The sequence below is a fragment of the Chelonia mydas genome, chromosome 6 (assembly GCF_015237465.2).
Source record: "Chelonia mydas isolate rCheMyd1 chromosome 6, rCheMyd1.pri.v2, whole genome shotgun sequence".
Lineage (NCBI taxonomy): Eukaryota > Metazoa > Chordata > Testudines > Cheloniidae > Chelonia > Chelonia mydas.
The window spans coordinates 23,696,007-23,714,072 of NC_051246.2; the positions used below are offsets into that span (position 1 = coordinate 23,696,007).

Here is an 18,066-nt window from a genome sequence, read left to right on the forward strand (position 1 = left end):
AGGTTTCCATCTCTTTCTTTACATTATAGCCGAAGAGCTCAAGTGCCAGTCACGGCCTATTTATGTAGGATTTTTTGTTTGTTTGTTAGTTTCCAAAATTTTTGCATCTTGGAGAATTTTTTAAAATGTTCATTTTAAAGCAGTTAACATACATTGAAAGAAAATCATATCTATTAAAGAAAATTATCTCATTTTCTACCATCTGTACTCTAGCAATGGCTTCAATGGGAATTTTTCCTAACGTCTGGTCTACACTTAATATTTAGGTCAGTATAGCTATGTCAATCAGGGATGTGAAAAGTCTATGCCGACCTAGCCCTCAATGTAGACGCAGATATGTCAGATGCAGTTGAATTCTTTCATTGTCCTAGATTTATTGTCATTTGGAAAGGTGGTGTACCGGCTACCCTGACAGAAAAGTCCCTTCTAATGTGTCTAAACTACGAGATTATGGTTACAGTGGCATAGCTATGAAGGTATAGCCCCCGTAGCGTAGGTGCACCCATAGGTGCAAACTAATCCAGTTGGTTTACTTAAAAATTGACAGGAACATCAGTCTGGAAATCATTGTGCTGCTGCATTGGAGAATTATAGGGAGACATTAAAAATTCATGGAGGGCTTTACATTTTAGCATAGTATGAAACTGCTAGATTTAAACAGTCTTGAAAATGAGAGTCTGTTCAGTCATTTTTAAATGGCTCAACATTTTCTGTCTAGGTTTTAATATCACGCCCATCTCTGTGGCATCTAGGTATCTGGTCTCGAGCAATTTATTTTGGTTTTCTGAGAGAACATTTATTTCCAACTTCCAACAGAACAGAAGTTGAATAGAAATCTAATGACTGGCATCTTTCTTCCTAATTTTTATATGTCCAGTTGTTCTGGTATTTTATTTTTTCTGATTTTTGTGTGTGTTAAAGTTGTTGGAACAAAATGAAGGTTTTTTTTTTAAAACACCAGTGAGCTGTCTCTACAATTGATATCATGCAATCAAGGCACTTTTACCAAATATTCTTCCTACTTACTCACAATCAAAGCACTTTTACCAGATATTCTTCCTACTTACTGGTTTCAGAGTAGCAGCCGTGTTAGTCTGTATTTGCAAAAAGAAAAGGAGTACTTGTGGCACCTTGGAGACTAACAAATTTATTTGAGCATAAGCTTTCGTGAGCTACAGCTCACTTCATAGGATGCATTCAGCTGTAGTTCATGAAAGCTTATGCTCAAATAAATTTGTTAGTCTCTAAGGTGCCACAAGTCCTCCTTTTCTTCCTACTTACTCTCTCCAGTATAGAAAGTTTCTGGGGTCTTGATTTTAAAGTGTCAAAACTGTATTAAAGCAAAGTGGAAGCACATCTCTCTTATTTTACCAAACCTCAAATCTGGGATAATGTGAAACAAAGACCCAAAATGAAAAATACAAAGACATTAACCATGCAGTAAATTGAAAATGCTGGGATGTATTCCTTTAGTGTAAATAACTCATTCTGTAACCTTAGCTTTATTAGTCTTTTTTTCCATTGTACATAATTTTCAACAGTTAAAATGAGGGAATGCCAAATTTCTGTGCAGCATAGATAGCTTTGGGGCTAAAAGAGGAGACAGTTGAGATGCAGTTTTATTTATAGTGTATCTAAATTTTCCTCCATTTGAAAGTTCAGTTGCCAATTCAGAAAATGTAATGCTGATGTCAAGATGGCGCGTTGCATATTGGGGTTTACAGCCTTTGTGGGCACAACTCCGTGGCAAAGGTAGGAGTAGAAGCATAATGTTGAAAGAAGTCCCAGGGCTGTATTTGGTTTATGAGCCACATTTGAGCAAATCTGGCTATTTTTAAATTTGTGGAAACTCAGTTAAAGCTGTTAATATTTCATCATTAATACTCGGTTACCTGTTAAAAGACTACCAAGTAGATAAAATGACAAGCAATTTTCAAGATCAGAAGGAAATTAACACAAAATTACATGTACCCCACCCACGCATACATATATTCATGTGTTAGAGAATTTTTATTCTTCATTCCAGGTACATCAGCTTTCATCAAGCTAATTATTCTGCTCTGGGTTTTTTGACAGCAACTGAAAATGAGAACATTTTAAATTAAAGCTATGTTTCAGAGACTTCCCCTTCACAGTACATTATAACTTATTAAATCGAACAAAAACTCTTAGTTAATTAAAACACAATTATGACCCCTTACAAAACCAGTGTATTGATCAGCTCTCCTGATTTCATTTGAAACTACCTTGGTAGGTTCAGTTAATTCAGTTGAGCCCGATTTCATATAAAATGGGATTCTACTCTGATATGCTCTGAATTGGGAAACAAAATATTTGCAGATGGTGCTGCTAGTCTTATGTTGTGATTGCTACAGTGGATGCAATGGTGGCATAAGAAACCATAATACATGAATATACCACCAAAATGAAGATCGACGTAGCCCTGAAACACAACTTGGAGGGGTTCGTTGTATCCTTACTGGCATCCTCCACTCCTCTCTGCTTCAGCAGAGCAATCCTAGCCGAGTAAAAGATACTCGGAGAGTTCACCCCTATGAAAGACAGACTCCTGGGGTGAAATATAGGCCCTGTTGAAGTTAATGGGAGTTTTGCCATTGATTTCAATGAAGCTGGGATTTCACCCATGGAGGGTCTCTAGCTGCCTTGTTCGTAGCAAATTTGTCTATGGATTAGCCCAACCATTCTTCCAGATTAAAGCTACCAATGTGGTTGCACGCACTCATCTTTGACTCCAACCCTGGACAGCAAACACTCAAGACAAGTAACTACCAGCAGCAGTGAGATTTAGAGGAGAAAAACAGTTTGAAGAGAAGATGTACAGTCATTACAGCTTCTGGGCCAGATCCTCAGCCTAAGACTTGAATAGGCTGGCTGCTTCAGCAATTGGAATCCCTGGTACTGTAGCCATCTATACACCTATCTGGCCCCAGGTTAGGGGACGTGTTGGGGAGAGGGGGTATGGCCAGGGTACACTCTTCTCCAGTGATCACAGGCTGCTGCAGCAACTCTTTGGGAGCTGTTGCTGTTGGCTGTAAATTAGAGCAACTCTGAGACTGGAGATGTAAATAGGGTGCTAGACTGGGAGCCTGGAGACCAGGGTGCTGTTCCCAACTCTTCCACTGACTACTGTGTGTCTGGGCAAGTCATTTCCTTCTCAGTTCTTCAGTTTCCGCATCAATAAAATGGAGGATAATGATACTTTGAGCTCTACAGAAGAAAAGCGCTATACAGTGCTTTTGCCCCTACTCCAAATCTGAATGTTTAAACAAGAAAAACTCATAAAATATTTCTATTAGGAGAAAAACTGACTGTCATCAACACTTGGAAAATAAAGGTTTTAGTTAGTATGAAGGTTGCCTGAAAACCCTATAAAAAACATTCAGCAACAGACACTGGCCTGCAAAGATACCCACCAACACCACCTTTTTCATTCACAGTGAAATGCGAGTCCGCATTTGCGTGTAAAAAAAGAAATGGAAATAGAATTTCACATAACACACCTGTTATTAAATCCAAACCTTGTACAGATGCAAGCTTCCTATTCAATGCATGTGACTTGAGCACACTTGCGTTCCACTCATGTTTTCCACCTGTAAATTTAAAAATAGCTCGATAAAGCCTTATTCTCACTTAGTTTTCAGAGTCTGAGGATGATGTTGCAGAACAAGGTTAGGAACACTTGTCAAGAAAAGACTGCTCAGTTCTGAAGGCGAAATGAGGATAAAATATTAGGCATTATAACAACGTAGCATTTCAGTGTAACAATAGGCTTTTGGCAACAAAAGTCTGGACCTTATTCGCCACTGCCTTGCACCAGGGCCAGTCATTTGCACTAGTGCAAAGTGGGTACAAGATATTAACATATCAGAATGGGAACATTTTCCACCCACTGCAGTCAGGTGTAGATGACTGTGCGAGGTGCAAGACAAAGGAGAATCAGTATGCCCTAATTATATTAGCAAGTATACAAAATACAAAGTAAGTCTCCAATTCTGCCATCAGATCCACTTGGGTAGGTCTTTGCCCCTGCATGGAGCCCCTTTGGCTGCAAAGGGACACCACAGGGACATAAGGATATCCCCTTATCTGCTTGCTGAGTTGGGGGCTGTGTCACAGACTTAATAAAACGAGAAGTGTACACTATTTTACAGTTTTGAGTACTTTATAGCCATTTGAGAGAACAATGATACTATTATGTAAACTTCCCATTTAAGCATATGTTATTGATTTAAGTAACATACAAACTCTAAGCATTTTTGCTTCTGATGTTAGAATTACCCGTACAACCAAACCATTGTATACTGACATATGGACCAGATCACTGTTATCGTTACACTCCTTAATAAATCTGTCTTGATCTCTATAGATCAGTGAGGAGATTGTTTTTTCCTAAGCAGGAAGCCAGTAACTTGGTCATTATTTTAAAATCTGTATTTAATGGTGAAAGTTGGCTGATAGCTAGCATATTCATCTTTAGGATGGCCTTCTTTAGAAATGAAAAGAATAGCCTCTAAAATGAATTTGGAAGAATATTGCATGTTAGGATTCATTAAACAAAGATATACGTGTTTGGAAAATAGTTATTGTTTGCAAATTGGGTGGCTTAGATGCTTTGTGGTTTAGTGAATGATTCTGAATACCTTCCAAATTAAACAGTACAGTGTTCCCACTGATAGACATTTAGGACGAGATTATGCTCAAGGCTGCATTTGTGTAAGTGAGGAGTAGCTCCGTTAACATCAGTGGAGCTTATCCATACTTACGCTGGCAAAACCAAGAGCAGAATTTTGCTTTTAAAGTCTGGTCTCCATCCAGTAGGATTTTGGCTCAAGTGAACTAATCCCCAAAGAACCAGTCTGCTGGATTAAAAGAAGAACAAGTTTTTGTTTTTCAAAATGTCATTAGTTGTTGTAAACCAAACTTGTTTTTTCCCCTCATTTCAAAGAGTGATGAGCTGTCTGGAGAATTGGATTTCACAAAAGAAATCATGAATGGTTCTGTGCAAGTTGGAAGGATGTTGCAACACCCTGACAGGAATATAGTACTGCAGTGGTAGGAACTCACTGGACAAACTTATGTGGAGAAAATTGGAGCATAGTTTTCATACTGTTATCTTTGTTCATTTTCTTAAGCCAAAATAAATGTGAAGTGCAGCTTTAAGCTCTCATGAATAGAACTCTCCAGCATTCTTCATGGCCTGTGAACATGGCAACATAAGAGGCAGTGGCTGTGTGAGTACATATTGGTTTCTTAGCACATGTTCTTTCTATATTTTTGGATAATAAAGAGCATGTTTTGGAACTCTGTTCACGCTCCTCACATACACAAGGTGAGGCCTGTGTGTGAAATGATGATTGCTTCTGAAAGCTGCTGGTTTGGAAACCCCTAGAAACTGTAGTCCTTTGTTCATCAAGAGAATGTACAGCATGGGAAGTGGCAGCTTCTCACACATAGCCTCGGTAGTCTGGCTCAAAGATGACCTGGAAGAAACACTTGCGGGAATGAGAGGGTAGTTTAATCTCTATGCCCCTTCATTCCTTAGCCTTTCTGGTAATTAATATCATTTGTGGTGATTGGGACACTTATCCACTAGGAACAGAAGTGTCTCTTCTTATATGTGTTTGTGTGATTGGTGCCCTCTAGAGTGGAGTACTGTTCATCCCAGGATCTGTTTTATACTGCACATGATCTTCTATCCAACTTACCTTCATCATTCATTAGTGCTGTGCCCTACATTTCTTACCTGCCACCTCTCCTAGCGGCCAGAAACGCCTCAGCCTTTTTGTGGAACTTCATCTCTACCCAGAAATCACTTATTAGTTAGATAATCCCTGCCCCACAGAGCTGATTTAAATGGTAAGCTCTTTGGGAGAGGAACTGTCTTGTTATCTGTTTGTCCAGAGCTCTGCACAATGGAGCCCTGGTCTCTGATTTCTGCCTTTTGATGCTACTGTAATATAAATAATAATAATTAACCTCACATAGTGGTATGAAGGATCATTTTGTATCTTCAACAATCTTCATAAACACTGTTTCCCTAAAAATTGTAATCTTTTCTGGGCCTCCTCACACAAAAAATATAATGGAAATGGATTTTTCCTCCTAATTTCCATCATAAATTGTGGTTAGAATGTAAATCTCCTCTTTTTTATTTTTATTAGGGAGGCATCAGTTGTGGCTCTGTAGTTCAGGTTCAGTTGAGCGTTGCACTTAAATATATGAACATACACACAAAATGTGATCAATACATGTGCAATATTTCCCAAGACTTGCTAACCCCCTCAAACTTGTACACTCCAAATGAAGCAGAGCTGGTTCCAGATGAGGCACGCCCATCTTTTGGAATTTCTTAACTTTTCTTGCAAATGGCCAACAAAAATGTAGAAATACTTTCAGAAATGTAGGTACATGCAATTGTCTTGTCTGGGCCAGCTTACTCTGAATTCAACTGCTGTTTTACCTTGCAACCTTTTAGCAACAGCATTCTCAGTGGGAATTACTGTGCGTTAATTAATCTGGGAATTTTTTTGATGCTACAAGCATGAACTTTATTGTTTTTTTTGTTTTTGTTTTTTTTTTCAAATGTGATCCAAAGCTTTCCAAATGCTTCTTGTGTTAGTTCAGAAATAAAATATTTGCAGATGTGCCTTGCTGTAATAGGCAATCTGACTTGACATTGTTTTTTTATAGAAGTAATATAAAAATACCCTGGGACAAATTTGGAGCTGTACCACTCAGGATTCTGGGCTGTTCCAATGGCTGGCACAGCCCACATCGTAAGTTAGAGGAGCCCCATTGCTGTCTCGACTTGCAGTAGCTTCTCTGAAGCCCAGGATAGACAAAGAACAAAGTGCTCTGGCCAGTCACCCTCCTGGTCTAGAAGATTTGCTGGAATCCCTCTACACTGGATGCTGCATGGAAGGAGTGGCATTGGGTCACTTACTTTAATCCGATGCTGCCCTTCTGTATTTCCCAGGGCCCAGTTAGCTTTGCTTTGTGGCCCCCTTCGTAAAGCCGAGCACAGAATCAGGCCCACTGATATCAAGTTGTACATCTAATAAAACTAAGCTTCTCGTACTTTATTGTTATGCATTCTTTGGTTTGAGTTAATGGTCAGCTTTGCAGCTTTGGATACTCTCAGTCAAGTTTAGCCCCATATTTCGGCATTGTATAAATATGTCTTTATAAAATGCAAAACCAAGATAAAGGTTTTAATCGGGGTTTTTTAATGCCAAAGAAATCAGCAACAGTAACAAAAATTGTCTTGCTTGTGTTTACATCCCAAACATTGCAGCATTCCACATGTGCATGTGAGCCTGAGACGCAGGCTCTGATTCCTTTGTCATGCCAGTTCTAACTATGTTAGCTTTAAAGGAGTTGCTCGCATCAAGGGCTAGCTGGATCAGAATCAGTTCCAAAAACTATAAACAGAAGCAGAACTGATATATGTATTTTTATGATGTAGCATGAACTTTGACAAGTAAGTTTGCTCATAGGTAAGAACTTTAAAAAGTAATTTTTATTATACAGTGCCCCCTTAAGGCTGTGTCCAAACTAGGAAATACACAGCCCCTAGCTACCCCCTCCCTGCACCTTGAGAGGTTTTCAAACTTTTTGAACCGAGTCCCCCACTTTGAGTTATATTTTTGGGTTGTGTCCCCCCACAGCCCAGACAGGCTGGGTGGCCTGCTGAGCGAGTCAGGGGGTGGAGCTGGCACTCCCTCCCTGAACCCTGCTGTGCGGAGCTGGCTCAAGCCCCGCCAGCCCTTGCGCCCCCAAAATAGAAGTAAAACTGTGCCTGTGCCCAAGGATCTTCCCCCAATCCCCCCCGGCCCGGAACCCCGCGCTCCTGCACCCAGGCCCTGGTGTTTTTATAGCATGTTGAGGGGGGCCTCAGCAAGAAAAAGTCTGAGAACTCATGGATTAACTAACACATTTTAATTAACACAATGTAGCATCTCACATTTGTAAACAGGGGCAATTCATGTTTACAAATGTGAGAGCGGGTCAAAATTAACTCTTCAGAAGGGACTGAGATTAAACTTGACCAGCTAACACACTTTTAAAACATGACTTGTCCTTGTACACACTACAGGCAAAATTATTATTAACACGGATAACACTGCTGGAGTCAGTGGAGCTTTGTGAGGGTGCCGAGGTCTGCCTGTGTAGAGGTCACTGCAGGATCATGGCTGTAACTATGAAGTGGTGGCCGTCGCTCTAAAACAGTCATGTGTAAAAAATGCACGTAAATTAATATATTGTTTTGACTCAGCATTCGGAGGAACTCTTAGGAGGCAAACATAATACCAAAAGTTGTGATTTGAAAGATACACATTAAAAGAGAAAGTACAAGACACAAACAAATATATTTTTTTTTGTTAAAATTTGGTAAAATATGAAGTTATGATTGTTTTCAATCTTGTCTTTCACTGCAACATACGGAGAATTTAACAGAAATAATTTGCTTTCCACTTTAATAGTGTGAAAATGTGAATATTCTGGGTAACCATTTTACATTTACCTGGGTCTGATGATATAGGGAAAAGGAGATTTTCACACCAAAATAACACCGCCCACATTTCTCAAAGGCTGATCAGCGTGTAAATGGGTCATGAAATGAGCAATGCATTTTCTTCATGTTAGTCATAACTAACAAGTCTGAGTTTATTGGTGTGTTGCTCAGGCAGTAAGCATTGCCATGCTTGGTGACAACTGCTTCATTTTTACTTTGTTTCTCCCCTCCACCCTTTGCTTTTATGATTATAAATTTCAGTAAATATTGCAGCTGGTGCATTCTTGCCTCAAGGATGCCTTGAAATCAGTTTGTTTTATTCAAAAGTACGTACAGTGGAAATATTCACTGGAGAGGCTATTTACAAATGCTGGATGGTTGTGATGGCACATTGTGACCCTTTGGGTTCAGGGGCAAACCCTTCTGGATGAACAGACCTAAGCTGGCTCCTGGAAAGAAACCTAACAATTCTGCCTCTTCTGCAGGGTCTTATCCAGTACCAGCAGGATTTAAGCAAGTGAGTTTGTTTATCAGGTTAGCTTTATGATCCTGCCAGTTAAGGAATTGTATAACCTGCTGACATCAGCAGAGATTGGTCAGTGAGTCCACAGAAAGGACTGATAGTGGAGAAGAGTGATTCTTCTGTGTCTATTGTTTACTTTATCGTTGTTGCTGTGGCCCAGATTCTCAGCTGGTGTCAACTGAAACCACTCCAGTGAAGTCAAGGCATCTATGCCAATATACATGAGGATCTGCCTTTAACAGCAGCAGTGACACAGTAAACAATAGAGACATAAAGGAATCACTTTTCTCTGCTATCATGGAAGCCACAGGCTTTGGACTGGAGAGTGCTCTGTGGTGGTTCTTAGGTTTTGTTGTTTGCTTTGTTCTATGAAGAATCTAAAATAAATACAATGTACTAGGAAGTGGGGAAAACTTTTTTCATTAATATTGAGAGGGTGCAGTGTTTTTTCTATGGTGGGGAAAGTCTGGGGTTGGATACAGTGGTCTCTTCTGGGTTTGTCAAGCCATTGTATCTCATTTACATTTGAATGATATGCACTTGTAGCTCAATGATATAGAAGATTGATGGTGCTAAAGACCTTGGGCTTGATTTGCCACTATTTTTGTACTTTATGTAGCTATTTATGTCTGTGCAAAGTCAATGGGACAACTCATGCACAAAGTTAAATGTGTTTAAGTGCTTTTCTGGATTAGGGCCATAATGCTCAGAACCTTGCAGAATCAATCCCTTACTCACCTGTTGCTAGGCCTACAAGGTGGACAGATGGAATGGGGTGGATTACCATTTTCTACTGATCCAAGCAATATTATTTGTTTATCGCTTCCAATGCAAGGAGAGGAAAGGTGCCGCATAAACTGATAAAAGGCAAGAGCAGGGGGTTAAAATCAGATGTATTTATTTGGATTATGCTTATACAGTATGTAGTGAAAACAACAGAAATAAATTCTTACAGAATTTGTAGCATTTATCTAATTTGCTTTGAATTATGGAAAAATCACCAAAGTATAAACTTTTGGCAGAATTTTAAATGGATTTCTTGAATTGGGAGCAGATACTGTTCCATGAGCCATGTTGTCACTGGAGATCAAAAGTGTATTTGGGAGACAAGATTAGAATAAAATGTTCACTATACAGCCTTAATCTCTTTCTTCATCTATGAGGGTTGCACTGTTTCTCTATGTTTTCTGCCTGTTAAGGATACAGGCTATGAGGAAACAATCAGATTTTCCAATGTGGGGGAAACAAAATGTCTTTTAAATTTCTTTTCCCATTTAAATCAGTGCTTGAATTGTTTCTCTTACAAGGGACCTTGGAAGCACGTTGTCCCATCTCCAAGTATTGTGGATGGCTCGTTGTGGGCTCACAGATTTAGATGGAATCTCTTCCTGCATCTCTTTGAAGGTAGGTAAAACTGGGTCATTTCAAATATGCTCCTACGGTCGATATCTTTAGTTAATATTTCTCTTTCTGTAATTGTACTGTCACTTTTTTTAAAGTTCTTAAAGGATTTTGATTGGGCACCTTGAGTTTTATTATTTATTATTTATTATTTTATTATTTTATTATTTAGTATTTATTAATCTTTGAAGATGCTAAAGCAATTATTTTTTACTACAACACTGTGGTCTGATCCTGAACACACTTACTTATTTCCATGATAGTCTCATTCACTTAAAATGACATTAGCCATGATAGGAAACACTCTGCCCAAGCTAGTACCTGAGCATTCTAATTGATATTTCTAGCTCTTTGTAGTATGCAATTTCCTAAAGATTTGAAGTAGGTCAGTAAGTGGCTTAATGTAATTTGGGCAAGTCTGTGGTTTATATGTTCCGTTTACTTCTGTTGAGGAACTCTATATAGCCTATAACAATATTTCTGACCTGAGCCAAGTGAGCTTGCTGGATCATCTTGAGATTCTGGACCTGGAAGGAAACAATATTGAGGACATCAACCAGATTCAGTACCTGGGACTCTGCGGCAAACTGAACAGTCTCACAGTGGAGGGGAATCTTATTTGCCTTAAGCCAAACCCAGAGTCTTCAGAGGTAAGAACCTTGTTCAGATTTCTTGTGTTAAAAATTTTGCACATTTATCTGGAGTTGGTAAATCAGATATCCACAGAAATACTTCCGTTGTGGTGGTGGTGGTGTTATAGTAGATCTTTTCTTTCTCTCTTTTCTTTTCTATCCCTCTTTTTCTATAGTTTTTTTTTTCTTTAAACATGAACAGAAGAAGAATAGAGGAAGTATTAGTATTAATTGACAAGGCCTTTTCCCTAATGGCTTCAGGGGAGTGTTGATATTAGTAGGAATCCCTTTCATAGCACATCTCCTAATACATGTGGGTATAGGGTAAAATAAACTAGCAAGCAAATTGTTCTGACAAGAATAAACACTTCTCCCACATGCTAGTGGACATATTTGTGCAACATTAAATCTATTACCATCTGCTGCGAACCTGCCCAAGAGTTGCTAGAGTTTAATTTCTTCCTGCTTTCTAGCCAGCCCAAACTCCTTTCACTGCTCACCAGGGAGCATGGAGCAGGCTTTTAAGTTTTTTTTTTTTAAACCCCCATTACCTTTTAGCAAGAAAATAATATTTTCTCAGTCCCCATGTCAATCTTCACAGTCGGCGTTCCTCATTTCCATGGCCAGTGGGGCAGCCGAGATCTTTGCACTGAGCCTGGGCTTAGGACTAGCCCTCCAGAAGAACTTCACAGAATTCTCTGCCTCCAGGCAGACTCTAGGGTACCCCTTGGAGCAGAGCTTTCAGAGGATTTTTGAAAGATTTTTAATTAACCATCTCTCAGGTTTCTTTATGGCTTTGAGGGTTTCTTCTCAAAACTGCTAAACTGAAAAAAAAAAAATTCATGTGGCTTTCTGAGGAGGGTTTGAAGGACAGCACCTCTCCTCCACTCAGAAATGGCAGGGACAGCGGACTGCCTGCACCCAGCTCACAGTCGGCGTATGAGCGAGGTCCACACCAAGAAAATTGAGCAGGCCACAGGAACCCAGCTCCTAGACAGCGTCTGGGCAAGGTCCAGACCAAGAAGCATGAGCAGGCTGCAGTGAAACTGGCCCCCAGATGGCATATGGGTCAGACCCACACTGAGAGAGCTGGGCAGGCCACAATTAAACCAGCTTTCAGTTGGCATGTGGGCGAGATCCACACTGAGAGATATGAGCAGGCCACAGGGAAGCCTGGCTGAACATGTGGGCAAGGTACACAGAGTCAGCTGAACGGGCCACGTTGAAGATCCCTTTACTGAAGCCAAGCCAGAATTAGTGGCATGGAATGAGGGGGAAAATTTTCAAAGTCCCCTGCTTTACCGCTAGGCATAGGGCACCTATTCCCACAGCTTGCACTGCAGAGCACAGATCCTGCATGTCTCCCTAAGGTGTGAAGTAGAGCCAGTGGAGACAAATGATCCCACTGGTATCAGCTGGGCCTTGCAGGTAAAACAGATTGACCTGCAAGTTCTCAGCTGCTCGGAAAGGTGTCAGCTCTTGCAGCCTTTCTGGTACCAATGGGTTATTTGTCTCCATTGGTTCCCAGTTTTTATTGGAAATGAGGTCAAAGTCTTTCAACCAAGACACCAGTTTGCATTTTGCCCTAATTAGTTGAATAATATTTTTTTTAATCGCTTAATATGGCCCCACCCAAGTGGTCTGTATCCTCACATTAAGGGCCAGTTACCCTTAGCATTTCTTATCGATCCTTGCAGTGCCCAAGAGGCCTCTGGAAACCAGTTACATTATCTCTGCTCTTTGGGGACTAAACTTCTCAAACATGAGAGATCATGTGGCTGTGTCAGATAACCCTGCTGCGGTGTGTAAAAACGGCAGCCTCTTGTGCTGAGATTTCAGAAGGGTGTCAGCAATACAATGTAACAGCATTAATCTGTCCATTTCTCCCCTTCCTCACCTCCCTCTTTTCATAGCTTTTGGGAGAAACCCAAAACAACCATTTTAAGTTTGAGACTGCATGGTTGTTTTCTCTCATTATTACTTTCATATGGGTGTAGTAGTAAAAAGCTGACATACCAAACCCGCTGAAAAAAACACAGAAATTGGGTTTGTTTTTGGCTTAATTGGCTTGTGAGTTGCTTGTTGGCTAGTTTTTGGCTTGTTGCTTGTTTTAGCTTGTTGCTTCTTTTTTCTTAACGGCTCCGGCAAGCAGAGGAGGGGGGGCAAACAGGGCAAAGGGGGGAGAGAGTCAGGGGTGCCCAGCGGGCTCACCACAGTCCCAGACTGCACGCCAGGGGGATCTAGTCACATAGAGTGTTGGGGTTCTTAGGGATTGGCTTGTTTTGGCCTTGTTTTGAAACGGGATTAGCTTGATTTTTGGCTTATTGTGAAAGTCGAGTGCTTATTTACCGCGTGAAAGTTGGCAACCGTGGTAAAAAGCCTATTCTCACCAATGCAGAAGAGCAAGGGAAAGCACCCAGAGTTAGCAACACACACACGTGATTATCTGTCCATCCATATTAGATCCTTGTCCTGTCTCTTAAACTGCATAAAATCCCAATACTCATGTTGAAATATAACCAGCAAAAACTAAAAACCTGATATGATTCAGGATTTTGAATCTGGATATCTACCAAATTAATGTGTTAATACAGTGATTCTGGATCATTCTTATAATCTGTTTTGTGACTTCAAGGAATTTCAAGAGGAAAGGAGACCACCAAAATAAAACTTTAAAGTGGCATGTTAAAGTGAGGGACTCTTTCAAAAAGAAGTTATCAAACTTTTTCATAGCATAGATCAGGGTCTTGATAGAGAGATTGTCTTGTGGACATGCTCATCCTCTTTGCAGTCAAAATAACCATCTCTCCTCCCTTCGTGTTTGGATTGCATAACATCCGAGTGGCAACTACAGTAATTGTATACATGCAAAAATGATATTAGAAAAGTGCTGAATGTGATGTACAGTGCATGCATTTAACAAGTTAATTCCAGTTTTAGAAATGTTGATTCCAGCAATATGCCCTTTACTTAAAATGGGGACTACCCTTGGAACAGGTAATAGCTCTAAAACTGGACTCTTCAAATCTGGAAACTTTAAATCCTCGCACTGTAGCATCTTGAAACAATCAGCGGAGTCAGCATAATTCAATCAACCAGATCTCAGGCGCATCAGCAAGCACTCTGGAGACCACTGGTGGTTTGTGGATGACAATTTGGGAATCACTGTTCTAGAACATTTATCTGATAAATTGAATAAATGTATTTTCTTTGAAAACTTTCTGTGTACATGGAGAATAGTTATTCTGGGTTAAAACAAATGATCCACTATCATTTTCTTCAGATTGCTGTAATTGCAGGTCTTCAATTCTCAAGAGATAAACATGACACAAACAAATAAGATTGAATGTTAATTGCAGCACTAGTCTCCCGAGTTATTAGTGGTAGGCTAAAACCAAGATACAGTGTATGTAATCAAGATGTTTTGGGAGATAGTGTATTTTCTAGGAATTGGAGCATTCCACATTGATGTTACAGAGGACCGGTAATGCATGAGGAAGTCAGAAAACAAAGGGATGGCACTATGATTCCTCTGCAGGGCCTGCCTTAGGGCCGGGCAAACGGTGCTGTACCCAGGGAGCCATAACCGGGGGGCACCACAAGGGGCTTGGGCCTCTCCTGGCTGGCTGTGGCTGGACTCCTCTCTTCTCCAGCCCCTTCCCCGCGCTGGGCCAGCGGGCTTCTCCCTGACCCCGCCCCTGGCCCCCAGCCCCTCCCTCCCTCGCTCCTCAGCCGGTCAGTTCTGCCCCAGCCCCGGGGAGCCCAGAGTGGCACGGACGGGGCCAGTCACTGGCAGCGCGGCCCACCGCTCACTGCCCGGAGCTGAGCCGAGTCCCTCCCAGCCTTTGGCCCTGTGCTGCTTGGGGTCTGGTGGGGGCTGGCCAGGCTGGGGCCAGGAGGAGCAAAACTTCCATGTGAGAGAGGGGAGGGGAGACTTTAAGTGACAGTGCGCTGAGTGTCTCTCAAACTTCCCTAACACACACTCACAGACTCTCACTCCCCAACACACACACTATCTCTCACATAATCCCCCAACACACAGTCACACACACACGGTCTCTCTCACACACAGACTGGCTCTTACAGTCCCCCAACACAGATTGTCACACACACACAGAGCCTCACACTCCCCAACACACACTCTGGCACACAATCCCCCAACACATAGTCACACACACACACACACACACTGGCTCTCTCTCTGTCTCTCTTTCACACACTGGCTGTCTCACACACATACACACTTGTATTACTGTTGTTGTTATTACTGCTTGGTACTTCCTGTCAAAAGCTCATGATGAGCAAGGAGTTGCTAGGGGCTGCAGGAGGACCGGGGGCTCTGGCAAGATGCAGCCCCCATGTGACAGCGCGAAGCCTGCTGTGAGCTGCAGGCCAAGCGCTAGGCACTACAAGCCACCGCAGCAGCACAGAAGTAAATGTGGCAATACACCACATACCTTGCCACCCTTACTTCTGCGCTTATGCTGACAGTGGCCTAGGAATTTGCTAGTTGTAGCAGTTACTCATTGTGATGTTATCTGAGTAAAACATGACCATGTAGATCATTCTTGCAACCACTGTTATATATTTGCAACAGATTTTGTACGAGATGTGGCATTAAGATGTCTATGAAAAGGTTATGATTTGCTGAATACGTTTATGCTATTTGTATGCATGTATCATTTTTGTATTTGAAATTATGAGCATTGTCTCTATACCTGTATTTCAATGTTTGCTTCTGGGGTAATGCCCACAAGGTAGTTAGCCAGCACATCTTGAAGGGACTAGTCAAAGTAAGAAGAACGAGGAGTACTTGTGGCACTTTAGAGACTAACAAATTTATTTGAGCATGAAAGCTTATGTGCAAATAAATTTGTTAGTCTCTAAGGTACCACAAGTACTCCTCGTTCTTTCTGCTGATACAGACTAACACAGCTACCACTCTGAAACTAGTCAAAGTAAATGGCTCATCAGGGGACACGTAACTCACAATGGACCATGGGAGATGCCCATCTACATTGAATGGACTTTCCTGTGGACATTCCATATGAAGTATAGCTAATGGCCTGGAGGTGATTGTGGGGGGAAGCCCAGGGAACCCTTCGGAGCCAGGTGTGATGAGGGGAGGAGGAGCGCCAAAATACAAGTTCGCCCAGGGCACCATTTTCACTAAGGCCTGCCCTGTTCCTCTGTATCACGTGCCATATAACTTCTCCGTTTACTCTAAACCATTCACGTCCACAGAATTAATTTGTGTAAGAATTTAAGCTTGAAAGCTTAGAGAGCATCCCTAAAAGCTCAGTCATGTAGTGCAAGTGTTGGTATTTCAACCCATGCATATAATAATCGTGAAGATTTGTATCACTTTCTTACGTTTAATTATTGGCTTGATCACATCTGTCACTGAAGGCACCAGCACAGTGTAGTGTTTTAATTGTCATGTTTTTTCTTTTCAGAGATCCAGTAGGCTGTGCCTTAACAAATTGCTCTACATTTGTTTTCCTTCTTTGTACTTTCAGAGGTGTACTTCAGAGGCAGATACTGTAACTATTTATAATTGAAATGTTTGTTATTGACATTTCATTCCTTGCTGGAGACGTGATTAGAAGACGTGATTAGAATCAAAAGTCTCTACAAAAAGAAATCCCTGCCTGCTTCTAGTGGAAAGATCATGTCTTCTTGCTTGTTTTTATTCCCATAGAGATAAGACAGTGCAGTTTCTGTCACTCCATAGTTGTAGTACTATCAGAACCTACACAATAGGTACTAGAGCTATAAGGAGTTCATATCACCCATTGCCAAATGTAGTAACATATTCAGAAGACATAATTATCACTTGGTGTCTTCAGTCCTTAAAAACCACTTGTGATAGGGTCATGCCATGACTGCTCTTGACCTGTTTAGGTGATGAAACCAGGAACTGATTAGTATTATAATATGCTGAAGTGCAATGTGTTTTTGGAAGTAGAGTACGCAGACAGAGTATGTAGCACACAAGACACATTCTCAAACAAGTTTTGCAAAATGGGATCTCTTGCGTAATTGCTAGCTAAGACTTTACAATCCAGAGATCCTATTGCATGCATGTCTTTCTGTCAGTCATGGCATAAGAAGTGCATCAGTTACTGGGATAGCTAGATTTAAAGAAAAATATAAGAATTTAAGAAGATTCATTGCTGTCCACATATGGACCATCTTCTCTGCCTCTCGCTTGGTTGGATTTTACTTCTTTGGGTCATTCTAGAAGACAGATTAATCAGCCATTTGTTGCCTCTACTGATGGGAGGCCTCCTCAGAGAGACATGTCTTCCACCATACTCTAAAAGAGGCAACTCACAAATTCACTCTAACCCCTCAGTGGGGAGTTCCACAGCTCTGAGGCCATCACAAAACCCATTCTAACCTCCGTTCCTGAGAATTTCACCCTGGGCTCTGTCAGTTGCTTTGTTCCTATTAATGCTTTTGCCAACTGACTGAGATATAGAAAATTCAGCTGGGAAATAGAAAAAATAGAGGTGGACTTACATTTATGTTCCCTGGTTGGGCAAGTCTAACCTTTCAAGCTGCATGCATGCTGTACCCATAGTACAACCTCGGTAAGAGTATGTGTATTTTTTTTATTTACAAAATGATTAACTAGATTTACTGCTCTTTCTTCAGGCTCCCTGTTTGCTTTGTGTAATTTGATTTTCAGATGACCTCATCTTCCTCTGTCATCTAAACCAAAAGCAACAACCTGATGATACATACTGTAGCCCCTATTACAGCTGCTGTTCGCAGTATTGCCGTGTGAGTGTAATATGATGCATCATCTCTCAAACAGGACAGCACTATAAATTGTAAACCTATAGCCAGCGCCCTGTACAAAGTTCATGTGCTACGTGAAGGGATGATGATTGGTTAAGGCTGTTCCTAAATTAAGATTAAAGAGTCAGTTAGTCAGGTCAGTGTCTGCCTCTTCTTAGCAGCAGCCA

At 41.0% G+C, this 18,066-nt stretch overlaps 1 protein-coding gene across 17 annotated transcripts in view; it reads left to right on the forward strand.

Annotated features, from left to right (window-relative positions):
* Window positions 1-18,066, forward strand: part of LRRC56 (leucine rich repeat containing 56) — a 134,160-nt gene that overhangs the window by 101,442 nt on the left and 14,652 nt on the right. For all 17 annotated transcript variants that reach the window (XM_007056741.4, XM_043549895.1, XM_043549897.1 and 14 more), the window contains 2 exons: window positions 10,367-10,463; window positions 10,913-11,110. In XM_007056741.4, coding sequence (XP_007056803.2) covers window positions 10,367-10,463; window positions 10,913-11,110 — 295 coding nt within the window. The remainder of the gene's footprint in view (window positions 1-10,366; window positions 10,464-10,912; window positions 11,111-18,066) is intronic.